At 46.1% G+C, this 25,000-nt stretch overlaps 1 protein-coding gene across 1 annotated transcript in view; it reads right to left on the bottom strand.

Moving 5' to 3' along the window:
* Positions 1 to 25,000, bottom strand: part of Girdin (protein girdin) — a 281,482-nt gene that overhangs the window by 31,392 nt on the left and 225,090 nt on the right. The window contains exons 4-6 of the mRNA XM_043003721.2: positions 23,943 to 24,155; positions 11,175 to 11,315; positions 7,532 to 7,653 (exon numbers count right to left, since the gene is read on the bottom strand). Coding sequence (XP_042859655.1) covers positions 7,532 to 7,653; positions 11,175 to 11,315; positions 23,943 to 24,155 — 476 coding nt within the window. The remainder of the gene's footprint in view (positions 1 to 7,531; positions 7,654 to 11,174; positions 11,316 to 23,942; positions 24,156 to 25,000) is intronic.

The following is a 25,000-nucleotide window of genomic DNA, read 5'->3' as shown; positions in this document are numbered from 1 at the left end:
CGGTTCTCCTTTTTTTTACTAATTCTTTTCTTTTTTTTCGATTTCTTCCGATTTTTTTTTTTTTTGGGGGGGAGGGGGGACTTTTACGGATTTCTTCTTTATTTAAAGTAGCTTTTCCCCATTATCCTTAACGTTTTTTTCACTTCTTATTATTCCTTCTGTGTTCCTTCTCGTATTTTTCTCTCTTCTTTTCATTTCACCTTCCTCTATCCCTTTCATATCCTCTTCCTAAATTCCTCCATCTCCACTCCCTGCACCTACCCTATAACCCCACCCTAACCAAACCCCCACAATCTCCCTCCCTCCCCCTCCCCTTGCCCCCTCCCCCTCCCTTCCCTTCCCTTCCCTTCCCTGCACATTCCCAATCCGCTCGCAGCCCTCCGCCCTCCCTCCGCCCTCCCTCCGCCGCGGGTCTCCACTACCACAATCACAAGGTGTACTTACAACCCCCTCCCCCCTTTCCCCCACCTTCAACCCCCCCTAACCCCTAACCCCGGGCTCACCTCCCCTCCCTGCGGCCCCGTTTGTGTGGTAGGTACGCGTGTGTGCAACCATGGCGAGAGGGCGTGCGGGTGGTCGTTTGTGTATGGTTGTGAGGGAGGGAAGGAGGGAGGGAGAATATGTGTGTGTGTGTGTGTGTGTGTGTGTGTGTGTGTGTGTGTGTGTGTGTGTGTGTGTGTGTGTGTGTGTGTGTGTGTGTGTGTGTGTGTGTGTGTGTGTGTGTGTGTGTGTGTGTGTGTGTTGTGTGTGTGTGTGTGTGTGTGTGTGTGTGTGTGTGTGTGTGTGTGTGTGTGTGTGTGTTGTGTGTGTGTGTGTGTGTGTGTGTGTGTGTGTGTGTGTGTGTGTGTGTGTGTGTGTGTGTGTGTGTGTGTGTGTGTGTGTGTGTGTGTGTGTGTGTGTGTGTGTATGTGTTTGTGTGTGTATTTATCCGTACGTGTGTGTGTACGTGTTTGTGTGTGTATTTATCCGTACGTGTGTGTGTACGTGTTTGTGTGTGTATTTATCCGTACGTGTGTGTGCATACATGCGTGTATTAAGGTGAATGCATGTGTGTGTTTGTGTGAATGCGTGTGTATTTGTGTGCATGTGTGCATGATTGTGTGCGTGCGCGCACGCGTATACGTGCGTGCATATGTACCTGTGCACCTGTATCAGGTCACCCTTCCACGTGCTCGCCCTAAAAGCCCCGATGCATCACCTCCCTCAACCCCTCCCCCCCTCTACTTTATGAGCTTTCCTTGACAATTCTCGCTTGCACAATGGGGGCGGAGACACACCGGGGGCGCCTTGGTTTAACCCCCCTCCTCCTCTTCAGGGCTTGTCACCCCTCCCTCCCACCGCCCATTCCCACCGCCCATGACCCATTCCCCGCCCACCCGCCCTCACCTGCCATAACCACAAAACCTCCCCGAGTCGCACTCTTTGCCGAAAACACTGCCAGGCATAATGCAGATTTCTAGTCTTTATAACCGTCATTTGAATTCGAATTCGCTCCAGAAAATAGGAACAGGGAGAGAGAAATGTCGGCCGGGGGAGGGGGGGGGGGGCTATGCGTGTGTGTGAAGTGCGTGAGTGAGTATGTGTAGACAAATCGATAGATGGATAGATAGACTGATAGATAATTGGCAAAGAAATATAAATATAGATCGATAGACTGACAGCTACTTGGCAAAGAAATATCCATATAGATATAAAGACTGACAGAGAACTGAACTGACACCCAAAGAAATATAGACACAGACAGATAAACTGACACCCAAAGAAATATAGACACAGACAGGTAAACTGACACCCAAAGAAATATAGACAGACAGAAAAAGTGACACCCAAAGAAATATAGACACAGACAGAAAAAGTGACACCCAAAGAAATATATACAAAAACGAGACAAACTGACAAGCAAAATCAACTACATTAGCAACACGCGCTCGCGGATGTGCACTCGTCCTGATCTCTTCCCATCTGTACAGTAGGCGCGTCACGCCAGCCCCCTGCATTACTATAATCCGGGCGTGCGTCATATCCTCAATGAAGGCAAGACCGACGCCACCCGTGAGACAAGCTTGACGACGACGGCGCCCACAGGCATTTCCGCCGCCCACGAAATGGTTGGGGGGAAGGGGGATGGGGGTGGTGATGGGCTGTCCTGCCTGCCGCTTTCGTCCGCGTTTCCCGCCGCCAGATGTGGTTCGGGTGGGAAGGGGCAGGGGAGGAGGGGTGCGTTGGGAGTGAATGGGTGAGGGTGAGGGGAAGGGGAAGGGGAGGGGGAAGGGGAAGTGGAGGGGGAAGGGGAAGGGGAGGGGGAAGGGGAAGTGGAGGGGGAAGGGGAAGTGGAGGGGGAAGGGGAGGGGGAGGGGGAGGGGGAGGGGGAAGGGGAAGGGGAAGGGGAAGGGGAAGGGGAAGGGGAAGGGGAAGGGGAAGGGGAGGGTTATATCACCGGTCACCATAAGAGGCCTATAAACCTCCCTCGCGCGAGCCGCCAATCCCTCTCGGCGTTATGCTAAGCCTCCAGCCTTCGACCGCATCCATATCCGGATTCACACGCATGCACGTGGATGTGGCCGGATTAACCCTGAAAACCAGCCTGTTTGTTCGAACGCCTGGACGAGGGAGATAGATATCATACAATACATAAAATACGCGCCTTTATACAGAGATACACGAGGGAGGGAGAGAGGAAGGGATAGAGGTAGATAGAAACAGGGATAGAGAAAGTGAAAGAGAGAAAGGAGAGAAAGGAGAGAAAGAAAAGAAAGAAGAGAGAGAGAGAGAGAGAGAGAGAGAGAGAGAGAGAGAGAGAGAGAGAGAGAGAGAGAGAGAGAGAGAGAGAGAGAGAGAGAGAGAGAGAGAGAGAGAGAGAGAGAGAGAGAGAGAGAGAGAGAGAGAGAGGAGAGAGAGAGAGAGAGAGAGAGAGAGAGAGAGAGAGAGAGAGAGAGGAGGGAGGGAGGAAAAGAGGAAAAGAGGAAAGGAGGGTGGGTGGGAGGGAGGGAGGGAGGGAGGGAGGGAGGGAGGAAGAGAGAGTAGAGAAAGAAAGAAAAAAAAAAACGAAAAAAAGAAAGAGAGAGAGAGAGAAAACACCTTTTCATATTGGCCGCTAAACACGACTTGCCTCTTCTCCCCAGTTTCTTCATCATTATTATGATCCCCATCATCATTCCATCAATGTTACATTCTTCATCACCGCTGTTGGTTCAACATCAATTCCATCGCTCCTATTCCCTGTCATTATTTCAACAACATCTTAAGCCGACCATTCATCACCCCTCTCCTCTCTTCATCCCTCTCTCCTCTTTCTCCCTTTCTCCTCTCCCCTTTTTCCCCTCTCCCTCCCTCCTCCCCCCTTTCTCCCTCCCCCCTCACCTTCTCCACCATTCTCAACTGTCTCGGCTGATTCCATCTGCCCCCCCCCTTTTTCTGACACCACCACCTTCGTCACCACCTGTGGATATACTGACACTCCACAGCGCTGTCTTGGCTTCTCTGGTTAATCCACCTTTAAGCTGTGGTCGAGGAATTTTGAATATTTATGGTGAAGGTAATAGGAGCTGGAGACGAAAATAATGATGAAAATGATAATTCGTACTCTTACTAGCAACAAAAAAATACATAAATAAATAAATAATGATAATGATGATAACAACAATAATAATGATAACCATAACGATAATGATGCGATAAGATAATCAGAAAAAAATAATAACTTCAGAAATATGAATAATTCATAATGATGATATTAGTGATGGTAATGTTAATATTGATAACAGCAACATTAATAGTAAAAAGGCAATAAGAACAGCAGCGACAATGAAACATATAATAATTAAAAAAAACAAAAAACATCAGCACCACCAACAATAACAACAATAAAAAACAATGAAAAACACACACACACACACAAAAGACCTACACGGACGCGCACACACAGTCAGGGACGTTGCAGGTCGAGTACCTTCATTACTTGCACCTGCCGCCCCTTCGCTCCCCCCTCCTTCCCTTCCTCGCTCCCCCTCCCCGTCCCCTCCCCTTCCCTCTTCCTCCTCCTCCTTCCCTTCCTCACTCCCCCTCCCCTTATCCCTCCCCCTCCTTCCCTTCCTCGCTCCCTCTCCCTGTCCCCTCCCCTTATCCCTCCACTGCCCCCCCCCCCGTCATCCTGCAAGTGCCCTGCGTGTCTCACATTCCATCCTCCTCTCCTGTCTCCTCTTCTCCTTGTATTTTCTCATTTTCTCCCTCCTCCTCCTCCTCCATTCTGACTGTAGTTTACCTTTCTCGCTTTTGTTTCCGCTATTTTTTTTCCCTTCCCTTTCTTCACCTCTATCTTTGTTCTTCTCTTTCTCCTCCTCCTTCTCTCTGTTTTCTTCAATCATGATTTCTCTACCATGTTACCTTTACTCACCTTTGCCCCCCCCCCCCGCTCAAAACTGCTTTCCTCTTTCCATTCTGCTTCTTCCTTTTTATCCTCCTACTACCTTTCTCACTTTTCCCTTTCACACCCTCTCATTTCATCTATTATCATTATAATCATCATCATCACCAACATTATAATCATCATTATCATCATTACAATTAGTCTTATGCTAATTCCTGACGCGTGACGCGTCTTTATTTTCAAACAATACACACTCAAAAACAACTAAACGTGCACGTATACGGCACACACATACACACACGCACAAACACACACATACAGGCACACACACCTCAATACACACAAGCAAACGCACAAGCACATAAATACACGCACGCACAAACACACACACTCCAATACACGCAAGCACACGCAGAAACACACACACTCCAATACACGCAAGCACACGCACTAACACACACATACAGGCACACACATCCTAATACACGCAAGCACACGCACCTCCCTCCACACACACACACCCACACCCAACCCCCCCCACACACACAAGCCCCCACCCACACGCATACAGATATACCCAAACCACGAAAACACGTCATACGCACACGCACACAAGGCCGCAACCAGTCGTGCACATCGATATACCCGCCGTGACGACCATGTGAGACGACCCTCCACGTGAACTCGCCCCCGCCTCCTCTCTTAGACTCCCCCCCTCCCCCCTCATGGCTTCTCCTCCTCCACCTTCATATCTTCCTCTTCCTCCTCCTCCTCCTCCTCCTCCTCCTCCATCTTCATCTCCTCCACCTTCATATCCTCCTCCTCCTCCTCCTCCTCTTCCTCCTCCTCCTCCTCCTTCCCTCGCAACACCTGGACACGGGCCGCGTCTCGACCTTCACCTTGCTAGACACTCGCTCCCTCCCGCTTTCGCCTCCTCCTTCCCCCTCCTCCTCCCTCTCCTCTTTCTCCTCCTTCTCTTCTCATTTTCTACAACTCCCATTCTTTCTCCTTTTTCTCCCTTTCCTTCTCCTCTCTTTCCTTCTCCTTCTCCTTCTCCTCCCTTTCGTTCTCCTTCTCCTCCTCCTTATACTTTCCTGTTATTTCTCCTTTTATTTCCCTTTTCCTTTTCCTCCTCCCCCCCCTGCTCCTGTTCCTGTTCCTGCAATTGCTGTCTCCCCTTCTCCATGGTTTCCCTCTTTTCTACTTCTCCTTTCTCTTTCTCTTTTCCTTATCTTCTCCTTCCCGTCTCTTCTCTTTCTCTCCTTCTCCTACTACCTCTCCCCCCCACAACATTTTTCTCCTTTTTTTCGTTTTGCTTTTCTTTCTCTTACTCCCTCTTCTTTTACCACCCCTTTTTTCGTTTTCCTCCTCCTCTTCCTTTTTTCTTCCTCTACCCTTCCCCGTCTCCCTCCTTCTCCCTTCTCCAAGCTCTTCTTCTTCCTCTCTTCCACTTCCCTTTCTTCCCTTACCTCTTGCCATCTAAACTTCCCCCTTTTTATCTCCATTCCTCCATCCACCTCTTATTCCCCTCTCACCTTATCCTAATTCTCTCTTTCTCTCTCCCCTCTCCCCATCCCCTCCCATTTCCTCCTATTCTCTCTATCCCCTCCTCCCCTTCTCTTATCTCCCCCCCCCCCTTCAATCTCCCATTCCACATCCCCCCTATATATAACCATACCTAAAAACATCTACCTTCCTCCTATCACCTCTTCCTCCTCCTCATCCCCCCCCTCCTTTTCCTCCCCCTCTCCTACCTAGGTATCATCACCCCTCCATCCCTAACTTGACCCCCTTACCCCCCCGCCCCCCCAGGAGGATATTCACCCCTGGGTACTGGTCAACACACACACACAGGCTCCTCCCAAGGGCTACTGGCCGCCGCCGCTGCCGCCGCCAAAGCCGACACGTTTAGGGGGGTGGGGGAGTGGGGGGGTGGAGTGGGGGGTAATGGGGGATATTTTGGGAGTTGGAGGGTGTTTGGGGTTTGGATAGGGGAGATCTGGGGGTGTTATTTAGGGGGGGAAACTGAGAGAGGGAGAAATGGAGGTATAGCTGGGAGTGGGAAAGAGAGAAAGAGAGAGAGAGAGAGAGAGAGAGAGAGAGAGAGAGAGAGAGAGAGAGAGAGAGAGAGAGAGAGAGAGAGAGAGAGAGAGAGAGAGAGAGAGAGAGAGGGGGGGGGGGGAGGTTAGAGGAACAGGGGGAAAGAAGGAAACAATTGGGAGGGAGGTATGGAGGTAGGTGGAGGGAGAGGGAGAGGGAGAGGGAGAGGGAGAGAGAGGGAGATAGAGAGAGAGAGAGAGAGAGAGAGAGAGAGAGAGAGAGAGAGAGAGAGAGAAAAGAGAGAGAGAAAAGAGAGAGAGAAAAAAAAGAGAGAAAGAAAGAGAAAGAGAGATGGGAGAGGATGAGACATGGGGTGTGTGGGTAAGGGAAGGAGGAGGGGAGGAGGAAGGGAGGGGGAGGAGGTTGGATGCCCTCGGATACAACTCTCGGCTGCTTTGCCTGCCTGCTTACTCACCTGTCGGCTGCTACATGCTTACGTGAGCGCCCATGACTCGGTTATTCGCTCTTAAGCTTAAACAACACGGCGTGTCATGGGGTTATAATGGGTGGGGGGAGGAACTACACAAGAACGGGGGGTGGGGGTTGAATGGGAGGAATGAAAGGCAGAAAGGAAGAGGGGGGCAAACAAAAGAGGTTATAGGAGGGGAGGGGATGGAAAGACTGAAGCAGGGAAGGAGGGGAAGAGGGAAGGATGAAAGTAGGGATGGAGGGAGGAAGGAAGGGTAAGGAGGAGGGAATGCAGGGAGGAGGTAAGGGAAAGAGGGAGAGGTGAAAAGAAGGGAGGAAGAGAGAAAAAAGAAAGAAAGAGAGGCAAATAACTATTATACGGAGATAACAACAACCGTAAAAAATAGGGAAAAAAGCACAACGGACGAACAAAGTCATCGCCAGTTCCCCCCACAACAGCTGGCGCCACGAGACCAGTGCCAAGCCAGTCACGCTACAACCGCAACGCAAAAATCAGTGACCTTGGCACTACCTCATCCACAGAGACACTCTCTCGACACAATAAAAAAAATAAAATAAATAAAACACGCTTCATTAGTAACAAAAAAATCCCACATCATAAAAAAATACAACAGTTTCAACGGGAGATGAACTTACTATTCCTGACGGAGGCGACGCAGCTGGGCCTTGCAATCGGCCAGCTGGACGCCCAGGTGGTGCACGCTCTCCTGGGACGCATCCTCTTCGTCCCGCTCTCCGCACACCGAACGAAGGAGGTCCTGAAGGTGGAAGAAAGGAGAGGTAAGAATGGGGTGGGGGGGTGAATGGGAGACAAAGGGGAGGGAAAGGTTGGGGGAGAGGGAGAGGGAAGGAGAGGGAGAGGGGAGAAGAGGGAGGAGAAAAGAGAGAGGAAGAAAGGGTGAGAGAGAACGAGAAGGTGAAGTTGAGGGAGAAGGAAGGAGGGAGGGAGGGTGAGAGAGGAAGGGGATGGAGAGGATGAGGAAGAGAGAGAAGGGGAGGTAGAGGATGAGGAAGAGAGGGAAAGGGAGGGGAAGGGAGAGGAGAGAGAGGAAGGGTAGGGAAAGAAGAAGAAGAGAGAGAGAGAGAGAGAGAGAGAGAGAGAGAGAGAGAGAGAGAGAGAGAGAGAGAGAGAGAGAGAGAGAGAGAGAGAGAGAGAGAGAGAGAGAGAGGAGGGGAAGGGAGGGAGAGGATGAGGATGAGGAAGAGAGGGAAAGGAAGGGGAAGGGAGGGGAGAGAGAAGGGAGAAGAGGAGAAAGGGCGAGACAGACAGAGTGAGGCAAAGAAAGAAAAAGAGAAAGGAAAGCGACAGAGAGAGGAAGAAGAGAGGGAGGAGGGAGCAAGAGATAGATGAAGGGAAGGAGAGAAAGAAGCGACTAAAGACAGAAAGCAGCTAAAATATAAGGGAAGAGAAGGGAGAAAACATGCAAAGTATTATCAGCGTCTTATGCGTGAAGGTTTAGGTGATATCCAAAGCATGATCGTGCTTGGGACCGTGAATGAAGGCATGCATGACTATTATGATGGAATTGACGGAGGTATTCACAACAAACGTAAAAATATATTTCCCGATATGCATAGTATTCATGCATGTGTTCTGTAAAATATGCACGGTATTTCTTCTGCAGGCTCATATTAAATATAATATATATGTATATATATATATATATATATATATATATATATATATATATATATATATATATATATATGTATATATATGTATGTATGTATATATGTATGTATATATATATATATATATATATATATATATATACATATATATACATACATATATATATATATATATATATATATATATATATATATATATATATATATATATATATATATATGTGTGTGTGTGTGTGTGTGTGTGTGTGTGTGTGTGTGTGTGTGTGTGTGTGTGTTGTTGTGTGTGTATATATATATATATATATATATATATATATATATATATATATATATATATATATATATATGCACATTTGCATTTATGTTCATGTAAGAAATCAACTTATGTATCCATATAAAAGCGTCACGAACATATCCACACGCACACAGACAAGCACCTTTACGCAAACGAACAAACACGCTAACCATCCACAACATAAACACACACACAAAAAAAATCAATCAATCAATCAATCTATCACAAAAAACAACGCCAGCCGACGAGCCATCATCATTCCAAATCAGAAAGTCGCAAAAAGACTCGTAAATAGAAGCGATCCGTAGACAGCCCAAGAACTTCGAGAAAAAAAAAAGAAGCGCTCGTCATCGGCCGCGGTGATGACGTCACGGATCAAGGCGATCGCGATGTCGCATTCCGCCAAACACTCACTCCACGATGCCGGGGGAGGGGAGGGGGAGGGGGGTCGGAAAGGAATAAAGGGAGGGGATCGGGGGTCATGGAGGGAGGGAAAGAGTGAGGAGGGAAAAATAGGCTGGGAAAAAAGGAGGGAAAAGTGTGGAGGGAAAAGTATGGAGGGGAAAAAAGGAAGGAAAAGTAGGGAAGAATATGGAGGGAAAGGAAGGGAGAGAGTAAGCCGATAATAAAGGGTGATGAGTGAGTAAAGAAAAGAGGAAATAAGGAAGAGGGAGGGAAGATGCAGAGAGGGAATGACAGAGGGACAGAGGGACAGAGGGAGATGAGAAGGAGCAGAAGAGGGAGAGGAGAAGAAAGTGTATAAATGAAAGAAAGAAAATAAAACATCGATAGAAAACAGAGATTAGAAATAGAAGAACGAAAAAAGTGAGTGAAAATACGAGAAAAAAATCGATAGTGAAAACACGAATCTTTCTCCAACAGCATCCGCATCATCCTAACCCCCCCCCCCCCTCATTCACCCATAGATTCTCATCGCGTGACCTTGGTGTTGCGTTCTCCCCCCCCCCTCCACCCCCACCACGAATCTCCCGGACTCTCTCGCTCTCGGGTCCTTGCACATTTCCCACGCTCCGCCGACACGCTCGCTAACTATCCGACGACGTCAATTATCGCCAACGAGGTGAGTGAGAACAAGGGGCGAGGGGGAAGAGGGGCGATGGAGAAGAGGGGCGAGAGAGAAGAGGAGTGAGGGAGAAGAGGGGCGAGAGAGAAGAGGAGTGAGGGAGAACAGGAGTGAGGGAGAAGAGGGAAGGAGAACAGGGGCGAGGGAGAAGAGGGAAGGAGAACAAAGGGCGAGGGAGAAGAGGGAAGGAGAACAGGGGGAGAAGGAAAAGAGGGAAGGTGAACAGGGGCGAGGGAGAAGAGAGAAGGAGAAGAGGGGGCAGGGGAGAGGAGGGAAGGAAAAAAGAGAGGGATAACGATGGAGGAAGAACAAGGGAAAAAAATGCAAGAAAATAAAGATAGAAGAAGAACAAGGGCTCGGGATAACGAAGGCAGCAGAACAACAGCGCAAAGGATTAAGATGGAGGGAGGACCGGGGAAAGAGGAGGAAGGAAGGATAGCGACGCCGGGCATGATGACAAGGCGAAAGCGCCCGTGGATAATTCATCGTGCGCCCATCACGCCCTTTAAGAAAGCCGACGCCAGCCTAAGACGACTTAGCCTCGCCTTGGTCTTGCTTAACAAATGGAGGCAACATGAATAACGCTCTGTCTATTTACGCTTGGATACGGCCACGGGGACGTCTAAACCCACGCATATATGGTTGTACACAATGATTCACACAAATACAAACACACACACACACACACACACACGCACAGAAACAAACACAAACATATATTAAAGAGGCTACCTTCTCAGCCTCTTCATCCTCGCACCCAACCCACGCCCACCAGCCCACGCCTCACGTCCAATCTCATCGGCCACATCGCACGTGAGAAATGACTTCAGAAACTGCATGATTTCCGAACTCGAAAGTCTGTCTCTGACCTTCGTCGCCATCCTCCTCCCCCCCTTCTCTCTCTCTCTCTCTCTCTCTCTCTCTCTCTCTCTCTCTCTCTCTCTCTCACACACACACACACACACATGCTCAAACTCACACTCACACACACCGTCATTCATCAACAGCTAAAAAAAATAAACTATTTGACTTTTGAATTTTCTTTGGATTCGTTCGTCACATGCAAATTCCAAGAGTGAATCAGACAACATAAACTCGAGGAAGGATGTCCATCATTCTTCAATCAACGGTACTATTGATATGAATGAAGATTTAGAAAAAAAATATGCTATCAGTAAGTATATACTATAATAACAAATACACGAATAAAAAAAAAAATAAACACCAACAAACTCTTCTTGGAAACGGAAAAAAACTCGAAGGCGTACCTGATGGAAGCCGTCCCTCTCCTGCGCCAGCCTCCTGCAGTGCCTGACGAGGACGTTGAAGGACGCGGCCAGCTGGTCCTCGGGAACCGCCTCGATCGTGCTCCACTCCGAGGGCCACACCGCCTCGGGGTTGTCCGTCACCTGAGGAGAGAGAGAGAGAGGGGGTTGAAGAGGTGATTGAAGTGAGTGAAGTGAATGAGAGTAATTTAAGGGTAGGTGAGGTGACCAAGGTGGTTAAAGTGGCCTGAGAATGAAGTTGAAGTGACTGAAGTGGCTCTTGAGGTGACTGAGGAGGTTGGGATACCTAAAAAAAAAAAAAAAAAAAAAAAAAAACGTGACTGGAGGTGACAAATGATCTCTGATATTCTAGGTGACAGGGTGCTGCTTTTGAGGGACGTGGATACATTCGTGCAATTGAGTTGATAGCGATGCAACGGCAAATCCCCGAAGATAGATGTGGCGAAACGTAATCGCGTTTACACCGCACGTGACAATGTGAAGTCCATCCACACGTTACATCACGTCGGTACGAATCACCAAAGACCAAATTATAAGACCGTGACGAAATTAAACTTTGAAGACCAACCAATCATCCACTTTAAAAAAAAATAACCACAGACTAATATTTTTTTACCTTCTTCCATCCACCAACTTTCCCCCAACATTCAATCCAGCATTATGAACACGGACATCCATCATCGGTCAAATTCGTCATTGACAGAAGTTCCCACAGGAGGCATGTGCCCCCCCTCCCCACATGCCTCCTTCCATCTTGCCGTCCCCCCCCCCCCATCCTACTCCTATCTATCCCCTTCTCTCTCTTCTCTCCTTTCTTTCAAATTCATTTTTTTCTTTTTACAACTACTTCTCCTCCCCCTACTCTTTCACCCGCTTCTCTCCCTCTTCCCTCACTCTACGCCTCCCCTTTCCCCTCCTCCTTTACTTCCATCTTCCAGGGGCAGGAAATTCTTGCACTTTTTTCTAATGAGCCAAAAATGCCGGGTGGGTTTCTTGCCAGGCTGCGAGAAGTGGCCATTACTAAGGGACGGGGAACACATCTGCTGTCTGCTGTGTGTGTGTTATCTCCTGTATGCTGCCTGCTGCCTGCTGCCTATTTGCCTCGCGAACTGCGGACTGCATTCTGCAGGATTGTACATTCTGCACTGTACGTAAAAAGAATTGTACATTTCCCATTGTCCGTAAAAAGGACTGTACATTCCACACTGTACGCAGAAAGGATTGTACATTCCGCACTGTACGTAAAAAAGGATTGTAGATTTCGCATTACCCATAAAAAAAATTGTAGATTCCGCCGTGTCCGTAAAAAGGACTGTACATTCCGCTTTGCCCGAAAAAAAGGATTGTACATTCCGCACTGTACGTAAAAATGACACTGGGTAAAATTAATGGCAGGTGGATCTGTGGAATGGCAAGGGCAGCGCATAGGAAAGCGGAAATGTATATTATAAACCACAAAAAGGTTTCGGAGAATAGTTTCCCACGTCCGAGGATTATACAGGGCACTCATAAATCTTAATGTTATTGAGTCATACAGACCAACACACTCCCACACCTATACACTTACACTTACACACACACACGCACACTCAAACCGAGAGGGGGAGGGGGGAGAGGGAGAGGGAGAGGGAGAGAGGGAGAGGGAGAGAGGGAGAGGGAGAGAGGGAGAGAGAGAGAGAGAGAGAGAGAGAGAGAGAGAGAGAGAGAGAGAGAGAGAGAGAGAGAGAGAGAGAGAGAGAGAGAGAGAGAGAGAGAGAGAGAGAGAGAGTGACAGACAGAGAAAGGAATTTTACCCATTCATTCATTCAAAGCCCATGATCGCATGACACGCTCGCTGCCTGGCCGGACGTCATGCACATGCGGTTCCTCGATGTGTCATGGCGAGGGAGAAGGAAAATCAGGCTCTCTTTAAGAGACGCGAGACGGATTCATTTTCATTTTCTTTTTTGCTCTTTCACCATCAATATCAATGTTGCAGATAATAAATATCCTAATTTGTGGTTAGATTATTCTCATTATCCCTACAACTATAACTATACCGGGAATATCTCCACTAGATTGTAAATGCATTATATAAAAAAAATAATAATAATATTCATGTTAAATATGAAGAAAAAAAATCACCTGAGTACCTTCAAACTACAGAGAAACAGACAGACAGACAGACAGACACCAAAACGCCTCAGAGAGAAACCAAGCATCTCACGCCACGCTATCGAGACCAAATCTCTCTCTCTCTCTCTCTCTCTCTCTCTCTCTCTCTCTCTCTCTCTCTCTCTCTCTCTCTCTCTCTCTCTCTCTCTCTCCCCCCAAAAAAAAATCAATAAAAAACATCAATTCCACCGAATTAAACACGCGAGGAAAGAAATAAAAAAAACTATATAAATAAATAAATAAAAAAGGAAAAAAACTATACCCATAAAAAGGGCGCGAAAATGAAAATAATTCCCCAAGTTTTCCAATCTCGCTAAAATATTATCGAGCGAGCGAGCAAGCGAGCGGGCGAGCGGCGACGGGGAGGCAAGCCGTAAAAAAAGTAAGTCTCACACGAATATTGCAGAGATAATAACGCTATAGGTTATAATCCCCCTCTCCTCCACCCCCTTTCCCCCTGGCCTTACACTCCAATACCCCCCACTACCCACCCACCCCCTTTCTTTGGCTACACTCCTCCAGCCTCCAATATCCTCCACCGTCCTTCTCTGTCCATAACCTCCCCCCCCCCTCCAGCTTCCAATACCTCCCCACCCCTTTCCTTGCCCTCCCCCCCTTCCTGTAATACCAAGACTCCTACTCCCCAAGCCACACTCCCTCCTCCCATACCCCCCTCTTTCCCCTGACCACATTCCCCTCAGCCCCCCACCCCACCCCACCCCACCCCACCCCTCGTGACCACCCCATGACTAGATCGAAAAAGTTTTTCAAGTTCACGCTAAACAGGAGTGCATAAGCGGCTTCTAAGTGGCACTCTAAGGTTACTTCTTGGCCAATTTCTAGAAATGTAATGTCGGCTCTGAAGTGCGTCTGACATATTTGAATGTCTGAATGGAGGGAGAGAGAAAAAGAAAGAGAAAGAGATAGAGAAAGAAAAAGAAGAAGAGAAGGAGAGGGAGAGAGGAAGAGAGGGAGAGAGAGAGAGGGAGAGAGAGAGGGAGAGAGAGAGGGAGAGAGAGAGGGAGAGAGAGAGGGAGAGAGAGAGAGAGAGAGAGAGAGAGAGAGAGAGAGAGAGAGAGAGAGAGAGAGAGAGAGAGAGAGAGAGAGAGAGAGAGAGAGAGAGAGATTCCTATCAGCAAAAGTAAACAACCGTGAAACGTTGTGGGAACTTAAGCCGAAAATTGCAATATTTACACGGCAAACTTGGTACACCATTTTCTCCTGCAACAGCGTCCGATGCAAGCAACATCGCAAAAAGCCTATTATTCTTGGCATACTTGAACATACAGCCTAATGCTTTATCCATTTTCACGATGCAAAAATAAGTTGAATATTGAACTCTCAAATGTATATAAGCAAAGATAAACAACGCATCAAGCTTCAACACTGATGATGGTGACAATGGTTTTAGAAAAGATGATGGTGGCGGTGATGGTGTTGATGATGATGATGATGATGATGATGATGATGATGATGATGATGATGATGATGATGATGATGATGATGATGATGATGGTGATGATAATGATAGTGATGATAGTAATTTTGGTAAGTGACGATGACGATGAAAGTCGAACAACAATGAGTAACGACACTAACATCAACTTCAAAAACAAACAAACAACCACACACATTATATATATATAAAAAAACTACACAAAACAACAACAACAACACGGAAATCGACAACCGCCATTGGCCTTTCCGACGCGCAAAGCTACTGTTGGATTCGACTCCCACTTCCTGTGTATTTTGCGCCGCCGTCACATTCCCTCTCGTCTCGCCGCCAGGACTGAACGTGTCCGCCAGAGAAGGGGGATGGGGGGTGGGGGGTGGGGGGGAGAAGGGGCTATGGTGTGGGGGGGGGGCATTGGGTCATGTCGGCGAATGGGGAGGGGGGGGGGTTGATGGTCATCCACATATCTGGCTGGATCAATTTGAGAGGTTCGGTTTTGTCGGTGAACACCATCTGAACATCGTTGAGCAACTGCAAATCCCTTGCGTACCACCTTAGCATCCCTTTCAGTGCCACCTGCGAGTCCCTTGATAACCAGCTGACAACGCCCTTGAGAACCACACTCGCTCCCTCGATAATGATGACCAAATGACGACCACCTCAAGGGCCAACCTCAAACCACCTGTGTGAGCACAATCATCCTCCATCCCTCACAACCTCTTGATCCTTCCTTTTACCGCTCCCTCTCCCTTGCCAACCTCCCCCCTTCCCGCTTCCCGCTCCTTCCCCCTACCATCCTTTCCTCCTTCCCGCTCCTTCCCCCTACCATCCTTTCCTCCTTCCCGCTCCTTCCCCCTACCATCCTCTCCTCCTTCCCGCTCCCTCTCCCCTTCCCGACTCCCCTCCATTACCCACCCCTTCCTTTTCTCGGTTCCTACCCCCTGTCTGCCATCCCCTCCCCCCTTCCCCTGCCCCAAGACCCGCCCGCCCTTGACCATAATCTCGGAAATTCGTCATTAAAATGCTGATCGGACCTTGATCCGACAAATACACGCGCAACAAAGAAACATGGACATTAAGCTCATTAAATCTATTATAACAGCGGGAGGAGGGGGCTGGGGGGAAGAGGGGGGAGGTGGAAAGAGTGGGGAAGGGGGAGGGGGAAGGGAGGGAAAGGAAGAGGGACAAGGCGGAAGGGAAGAAGAGGAGAAGAGAGGGGAGGGAGGGGAAGAGAGGGGCGGGGTTAGAGGAAGAGGAAAAATAAAAAGCATCTCAAAACGACAAGAAACAAGGAATGCACAAAGTATGACAGACACAGAGAGAGATACAAAGTGAGAGAGACAAAGAAAGAGAAGAGACTGAGTGAATAAGTGAATGAGTGTAAGAGTGTAAGAGTGAGTGAGTGAAAGAGTGAGTGAGTGATACTGACCGAGTGAAGTGAGAGTCGGGAGAGAGTGAACAAAAATGAGTGATCGAGTAAGCGAAAAAGTGATTAAATAAGTAAGTGAACGACATACAGACAGTAAGAGAGTGGCACTGAAAATGACTGAGTGAGAGTGAGAAGAGGGGGAAGACGGAGAGGAAAGAGAAGAGAGAAAAGAAAGAACAGAGAAAAGAAAGAGAACAGAGAAAAGAGAGAAGAGAGAGAGAAAAAAGGGAGAGAAGAGAGAGAGAAAAGAGAGAGAAGACAGAAAGAAGATAGAAGACAGAGAGGAGAGAAAATAAAGAAGAGAGAGAAGAGAGAAGAGAGAAGAGAAGAAGAGAGAGACCGAACAGAGAAGGACGAGACACGTCATTATGCAGGAAGACCTCGAACTGATCCTAGCGTGGGAACCTTCGGGAATCCCACGCGGATACTGTCACCGCGAACACACTCCAACACCGACGCATAATACACGCGCGATACATCTGCATACATTCACTCAGAGGGGCCCCAGCAATACACGCTGAGACTCCCTTGCAGAATAGGCTCTCTTGTATTGCAATTCACGGCGTACCCGATAGACACACGCACGCCATACTTGCAACACGCGTCTCTCGCAGACACACCAACACATATATATGCAAAATATACTTTCGTTTATGCTTTAGGTACCATACTCTCTGATAAACTATACCTGCGTGCTTATATACCTTGTGGCATCCAGTCTCATAAATTCATGCGCACGTATATGTTGTACCATAAACGTGTATATTCCACATCTAAAAGAACAAATACAACATTCACGAACACAAACAAATAACATATGAGAGAGAGAGAGAGAGAGAGAGAGAGAGAGAGAGAGAGAGAGAGAGAGAGAGAGAGAGAGAGAGAGAGAGAGAGAGATAAATTAGATACAAGATAAATAAACAGACAAATAGTCATCCAAAGAACACATAAAGAAAACAACAACAAAAAGAAAACACACACAAATCCATATCTACCCCCCCCTCCATAACCAAACCCTTAAAAAACGCGCCACAGTACACACACACACACGCAATACAAACAAAAATCCACATCTAGATCCGCATACTCAAGCCAAAACGCAACCCCCCACCCCCACCCCCACACCCACCAAGGACATGCACCCGCACACAGCCAGCCACATTGGAAACCACAGCCGACAAAAGGCAATTAGTGGGGGTACATTTCCTAAAATAAACCCATTTAGAGGGATGTAATTCTTAAGGCGTATGCAAACTTCACGCTACGAGTTCCTTCTCTGTATCAAGGTTCTTCTGTACTTTTTTTTTGCGTGTGGGGGAGGGGTTGGGGGAGGGGGAGGGGGAGGGGTTGGGGTGGAACTGTTTAAAATGATTATAATTTGCGGGGTTTGTGTAAAATTGCATATGGGTGATACGGGTGAAAGGTTCAACAGAGCGGAATTCTGCCTGTCTCTTATAAGGAAATGGAACAGGTACTTTATATTGTTTTTTTTTAATATATAAAAAAGTAATTGGAGTTTAGCCCAAGACACGCTGTAGCAAATGTCAAACGAGAAAAAAATAATTACACCGCTGATATTTGTTATTATGTTTCCCTATGAAACAAAAACAAATGCGCCAAAGAACAATCACTAAACACACGCACAGAGACAAACAGACACACGTAAAGCCAGACAGCCAAACGATCAAGTCACGCATTCGTGTATAATAACAATAAAAAAAGTAACAACTGTATCCATCTTTTGCAAAATATTCCCCACACACACTCTTTCATTCTACGCGATTCCGAACAACACGCTCACGCACTCTCGCGGGAGAACAACAGTCCTACCTCTGACCTGCCCCCCTTCCCCCCTTCCCCCTCCCCCAACCAGACCACCTGCCCCCCGTCACTCTATTCCCTTCCTTCTAAATCTTCCCTTGGTCGTGCGCGTCGAGTCACGCTGCCCTGATCAAACCTCCCACTTTCCACCTGCTACTCTACTCACATCCTTACTTCCACTCTCATCCTCACTTCCACTCTTCCACCTTCTACTTTCTGCCTGGCTTCCAACTTCCACCCTCCACCTTCATCTTTGATCTTTCATGTTCTATTGCATCACCTTACCCTCTCGCCTCCACCTCCTCTTTTTCCTTCTTATCATATTCTTCTCTTTTATCATATCCCATTCTTTTCTTTCTTCGCCCTCTTCTTCTTTTCTTCTTCATATTGTTTTTTATCCTATTTCTGCCTCTATCTCTCCCTCTCCCTCTTCCTCCTTTACATTCCTCGAGCATACTTCACACGTCATCATAGCCAGGTTTCACTCTGCAGGAACTCTTAGCGTGATCAAGGTTTCTCACTTTGATCACGTGTTGCCGTGACATCTACGTGTTTGCCGGGAATTGTGTGCGCGTGCGGGGGAGGGGGGACGTTATGGAGTGTGTGTGTGTGTGTGTGTGTGTGTGTGTGTGTGTGTGTGTGTGTGTGTGTGTGTGTGTGTGTGTGTGTGTGTGTGTGTGTGTGTGTGTGTGTGTGTATGTGTGTGTGTATGTGTAAGGGGGTGGGGGGGTATTGTGTATGTGTGTGTGGAGAGGGGGGAGGGGGGTATGGGCGTTTGTGGAAAGTCGTGTTGTGAAACGTTACATTTACAAAGGGGAACAATATATAACAATATCTTAGGCCCATCAGCACGGTTACGATCGAGAGATTTCAACTCGCTTTAGGTAGTAATCCTCTTCTTTCAATGCTGCCCATTCCTCCTCCTCGCCCCCCCCTCCTCCTCTTCCTCCTCTTTCCTTCCTGTATATCGACACACTCTGACACAAACACAATATATATATTAGATATGGATGTGCGTGTGTGGTTGTATGGTTGTGTGGAGTGTGTGGAGTGTGTGGAGTGTGTAGAGTGTGTGTGTGTGTGTGTGTGTGTGTGTGTGTGTGTGTGTGTGTGTGTGTGTGTGTGTGTGTGTGTGTGTGTGTGTGAGTATGTGTGTGAGTATGTGTGTGAGTATGTGTATGTGTGTGCGGTGTTTGTGCGTGTGTCTGTGCGTACGTGTATGTGTTTTAGTAGAAGCACAGACGTATAAATAAGCATAGCAACGAGTAGTCCACCAAGGTATAAATCCAAGTATTAAAAAAAAGTCTTGACCTCCGGTCATCTCTTTTTCCAACACTCCCTTCTAGAACAACTTTCCTATGAGTTCCAACCTCTTCATTCATAATCCTCTACCAACCTCCCCTCCCGAACTTCCATAACAACCTAACTCCCTCCCCCCCTCCTCCAGCCCTCCATAGCAACTTACTGTCACCCCTTCCTCTATAACCTTAAATTAGCAAATCATATAACCCCTTCCCCTCCCGCCCTACAATCTTTCACAATACCCCCTCCCCCCTTCACCCCTTGCCCTTTGACCTCACCATCAAGTCCTTGCTACGCTTCAACCCGCGATGCATGAAGACTCCTTCACTCCTTCGCTCCCTCTTCCTCATCTCTCCTCTTCAACTCCCCCTTTCCTCCCTTCTCTCCTTTTACCATCTTCTCCCCCCCATCCCCCACCTCTTTGCTCACCCCGCACCAAACCAAACCAAACCCCACCTGACCCCCTACTTCCCGGACCGGCACACCCCGACACGCGCGAACATCATACACCCCACACCCACCCACCCATCCACCCACCCATCCATCCACCCCCCGCCCACCTAATAGACGTCCTCTATTTCGCAACCCCTTGGCGGATGGATTAAGTTTAACGAATTCGCACGGCGATACGTAATTGGGTCGGCCAGCGCCAGCCAGCGACGACCAGCCATGCTCTGGGGACCGCGAGCATCATGGGAACTAAGTTACTGTGCCAATAAAATCTCCGGCGTGTTATAGGAGTGAGCGTAGGGAGGGTTAGACGGAGAGGCCTGTAAAGGGGGGAGTGAGTGAGGGAAGGAGGGAAGGAGGGAAGGAGGGAGGGAGTGAAGGAGGGAGGAAGTGAAGGAGGGAGGGGAGGGAGGGAGGGAGGGAGGGAGAGAGAAAAAAAAAGAGGAGAAGGAAGGGAGAGAGAGAAAAAAAAGAGGAGATGAGAAGGAGGAGAGAAAGAGAGAAGGAGAGGAGAGAGAGCGAGAGCGAAAGAGCACTACAAGAAAAAAGAAAGCCATAACTCATCCCCAAAATAGCATGTGTAACTTATCATGAGACGCAGCAACAAGTATTACTTGCATTCCACATCATCATCATGGGCGCATACACACGCACACGTACACACAGCGCATACTCGCGTGCATACCAAATGCCGAAAAGTATCCGAACACAACATCACACACACACACACACACACACACACACACACACACACACACACACACACACACACACACACACACACACACACACACACATTCATAAACACACTGTATACACATTTACATACCTACATGCTCAGACATCTTCACACAAACAAAGTACCTTATTCCGTACATGCACAAAATCCTAATAACATATACAAATTCTCCATACACACACACACACACACACACACACACACACACACTCCCCCTCCCCATATCCCCATACCCACATCCCTTCCCCATCCCCCTACCGGCCAACAACTCCACTAATTTACGAATTTCACTTTTCTTTGCATGCTTTTGCCAAATAACACGTTGCATCACTGCAAGCGGCCGAGGCGTGTCACACAGCAATCAATGACTCTGCGAAAATCCCCGTGTGCTTTATGAAATACAGATATGTATCGTAATTGATATCTTCTTGATATAAATCCTATTTCCTAATAGACTGTTGCGACGTTCTTTCGAAAATTACGTGCTCGTACGGATCATGATTTACCGGTTTTCATTTCTTCGAAAAAGCTTTTATTTTTCTTGTAGCTCAAGTTTCTCGATCTATCTTTATCGATTATCCACTTTCGTTTCAATAAGACCTTCAGTATCATGTTTGTTTTCCATCGACTGATAAAAAACAATCTCGCATATGGGTCTTCCTAATTCACTTTTAGATGATAGGGAGGTAATTAGTATGTCTGTCTGTCTGTCTGTCTGCCTGTGCAGTCTAGGTCTGCTTTCTTTTCTAAACATACACATCATCCCTCAATTACTCTCTTTTCCCCGCCTTCTCTTCTCGTATCCTCATTTCTTTCCTTACTCTTTCTTCCCCCGTCTCCTTTCTCTCCCAACATAACCCTGTCTGCCTCATCCCCCCCCTCTAAAAAAATAAATAAATCTCTTTTATTATCCGCGACTATTACTTAACTCCGTCGACCTTGCCAGAGTTCCCACGCGCACTACCAAGACAGACAACACAACGTCGCCATCTATCAAGCTTGAAAAAATAAAAAAAGAAGAAAAAAATACAGAAAATCATAAATCAATTGTTCAAGGAAATTACACACATTTTGATTGGTGCTTCTGTAGCCTGTCAACTCAAGAGAGCGTCGCTGAGGAAATCGATTACATAACCCTGTTTTATTACGCGGTCGACCTAACAACAATGGGTTTGACAATCGTGTTGCATTTAAGGTGAGTTAATAATGATTTTAAAACAAAAACACTACGACGTGAAACAACAGCAGCATTCTACTACAACTACAGCTCGTAAAAACAATCAACTTGATGATAAAACAATAGTAAAATACATAAGAAATAACAATGGCTAGGCGGACGATGACCCATCTGTTCATCATTCAAATGAAGAACAAGAGAACACGGCCTCATTGGACGTTAATTAATATTTGCCGAGAACTTGAAAGAGGAAATAGAATAAAGCGCACAAACAAAAACATCTGGTCACTTGGCTTGATTTGATACTATATATGTGTATGTGTATGTGTATTTGTATGTGTATATACACGTAAATGTATGTGCATAAATATACATACATGCATATACACATATGCATAATCACACACACATACATTATATATATATATATATATATATATATATATATATATATATATATATATATATATATATATATATATATATATATATATATATGTCTATATATGTATATATATATATATATATATATATATATATATATATATATTATATATATATATATATATATATATATACAATATATATATATGTATATATATACATTATATATATATTATTATATATATATATATATATATTATATATATATCATATATATACAAATATATATGTATATATATATATATTATATATTATTATATATATATATTATATATATATATATATATATATATATATATATAATATATATATATATACCTATATATGTATATATATATATATATATAATATATATGTATATATATATTAATATCTATATATATATATATGTATATATACATATATATGTATATAATAATATATATATAATATATATATATATATATATATATATATATATATTATATATAATATATATTATATATATATAATATATATATATTATATATATATATATATATAATTATATATATAATATACACACATAATAATATATAATATACATATATACATACTTTTATATATATATATATATATATATATATATATATATATATATATATATATACATATATATAAATTGTGTGTAACTCTAGGCATGCAGGACAGAACAAGTATGTGCTAGGGGAGGGGAGTTAGGAATTAGAGTGAGGAGAGAGAAGTGGATAGTGGAGAGTGGGAGGGACGAGGGGGGGGGGGGGGGTGCAAAAGACGCGTTCAGGACACTGATCTCTTTTAACCCCCCATCCCCATCCGTGTGTCCTCTTCCCCTCCCCCCCCCAACTTTTCCACTACCAAGATCCGAAGAGGGTACCAAGGTGGAAGAAGTTGAAGAGTTGAAGGAGAAGACCTTACTGCCCCCTCATCCCCACCCCCCCTCTGCCCTTGCCCTCGCCTTCCTAACCACCCTATCGAACCCAATTTAAGAGGAGGGGGAGGGGGGAAGAAGAGAGGGACGAAGAGGAGAGAGAGAGAGAGAGACAGACAGACCGGGAGGGGTAGGGGGGGGGGCTGGGCATCGGTTACGCTCCACCGCTACTCCCGGTTCTTGTCCCGCGTGCCCCGGGGTGAAATCGGGAGATGAGAGAGAGAGAAAAAAAAACACTTGGAAAATAATTGTGGAAATAAGGATCTTACTCTTCTTCTAATCTTTGCAAGACCATTCTCACGACACGAGAACCCGACCCTCGACCGCCCTCAGAACTCCTGGCTCTTTAAATCCTCTAGAACGCCTACTCCTCATTCCCCCTTACCCCTACCCCCTCTCATGCACGCACGCACGTAGGCACGCACACACGCACGCACGCACGCACGCACGGCCTTGGGGTCGTTCACACAACTTAATGCCCAGCGACACAAAGTCTAAATCATCTTAACAGCTTCTCATAAACGTTTTAATAGGAGAGGGAGAGGGGGAGGGAGAAGTGGAAGGAAAAGGGAAAGAGAGGGAGAAGGTGAGGAAGAGGGAGAAAGGAGAGGGGTAGGGAGAAAGAAAGGGAAAGGGAGGTGGAGGGAGAAAGAAAGGGAAAGGGAAGGGGAAGGAGATAAGCAAGTCACAGAAAACAAAATACAATAACAAAAGGCAGAAACATCAACAATGAGAGAGTTATAAAAAGGAAAAATAATAATTACGACACCCCTAGCTGATCGCCCCAACTCCACCTCCTCCTCCACCTCCACCTCCACCTCCTCCTCCACAACCTCCTCCTTCGCCTTACCTCTTTAATGCACTCGACGATGGAGTGCTGGGTGTCGAGGTCTAGCTTCTTGATGTTGTCGATGACGTCCTCCTTCCTCGGCGACTGCACGGCGCACCCGAGCACCAGCAGGAGCAGCTGCCGCACCTCGGGGACGCCTGCCGCACCCTCGCCCGCACGCGACACCTTCACCACGTCGGGCAGCCGCAGCACCACCGACTGGTTCAACACGTCCTGGGAGAGAGAAAGGCGGTGTTACTCATGCGTAAGTAATATATAAGTAAGGATGTAAATAATAAGTGAGTAAATCATAAGTACGTAAGTAAACAATATACAAGTAAGGAAGTATATGAAAAGTGAGTAAGTCATAAGTGCATAAGTAAATAATAAATAAGTCATAAGTACATATGTAAATAATAAATAAATCATAAGTAAATAAGTGCATAATAAATCAGTATTGAGTAAATCATATGTAAATAAGGAAAGAAACTAGTTAACGATAAGTCGGTAAATAATAAAATACTGAGTAATAATACAAGTAAACAATGGGCAAATAATAGGATACCAATAATACATACATACATATAAAATGATAAAGATAAATCACAATCAAATAAGGATAAATAAATTAGGATAATAAGAATAAATATATCAGGCAAGATTATGTTGAAGTACACCTCTTAACAAAGTACTATATAAATCCATAATAAGACAGCTATAAACACAACAATATATATATATATATATATATATATATATAAGCAACGAAAACAACTATATGAAGGGAGAGAGAGAGAAAAAAATCTAAATTAATTTAATCTTGCTGGTGATGCAGGGGGCAAATCAACAAACAAACAAAGGTACAAATTCACGAAATTTTTATCTAACAATAATATCTGCCGCTTATGGCTTTCGGATATGTGACACGACCTGGTAGACGAGATGGGGAGTAAGGGGGTGAGGGTGAAGGGGAGGGGGCATGGAGGGGGAATAGGAGGAGGAAAGGGGGGTAGGGGGATGTCGTGACCCTCACATGTCTGTCAATCAGCAACCCCCTCCCTTCCCTTCCCCTTCCCCCT

Source organism: Penaeus japonicus, unplaced genomic scaffold (assembly GCF_977035675.1).
Source record: "Penaeus japonicus unplaced genomic scaffold, GWHDUDI00000001_assembly GWHDUDI00000013, whole genome shotgun sequence".
NCBI classification, from domain to species: Eukaryota; Metazoa; Arthropoda; class Malacostraca; order Decapoda; family Penaeidae; genus Penaeus; species Penaeus japonicus.
This window is presented reverse-complemented; position numbering and strand designations above follow the sequence as displayed.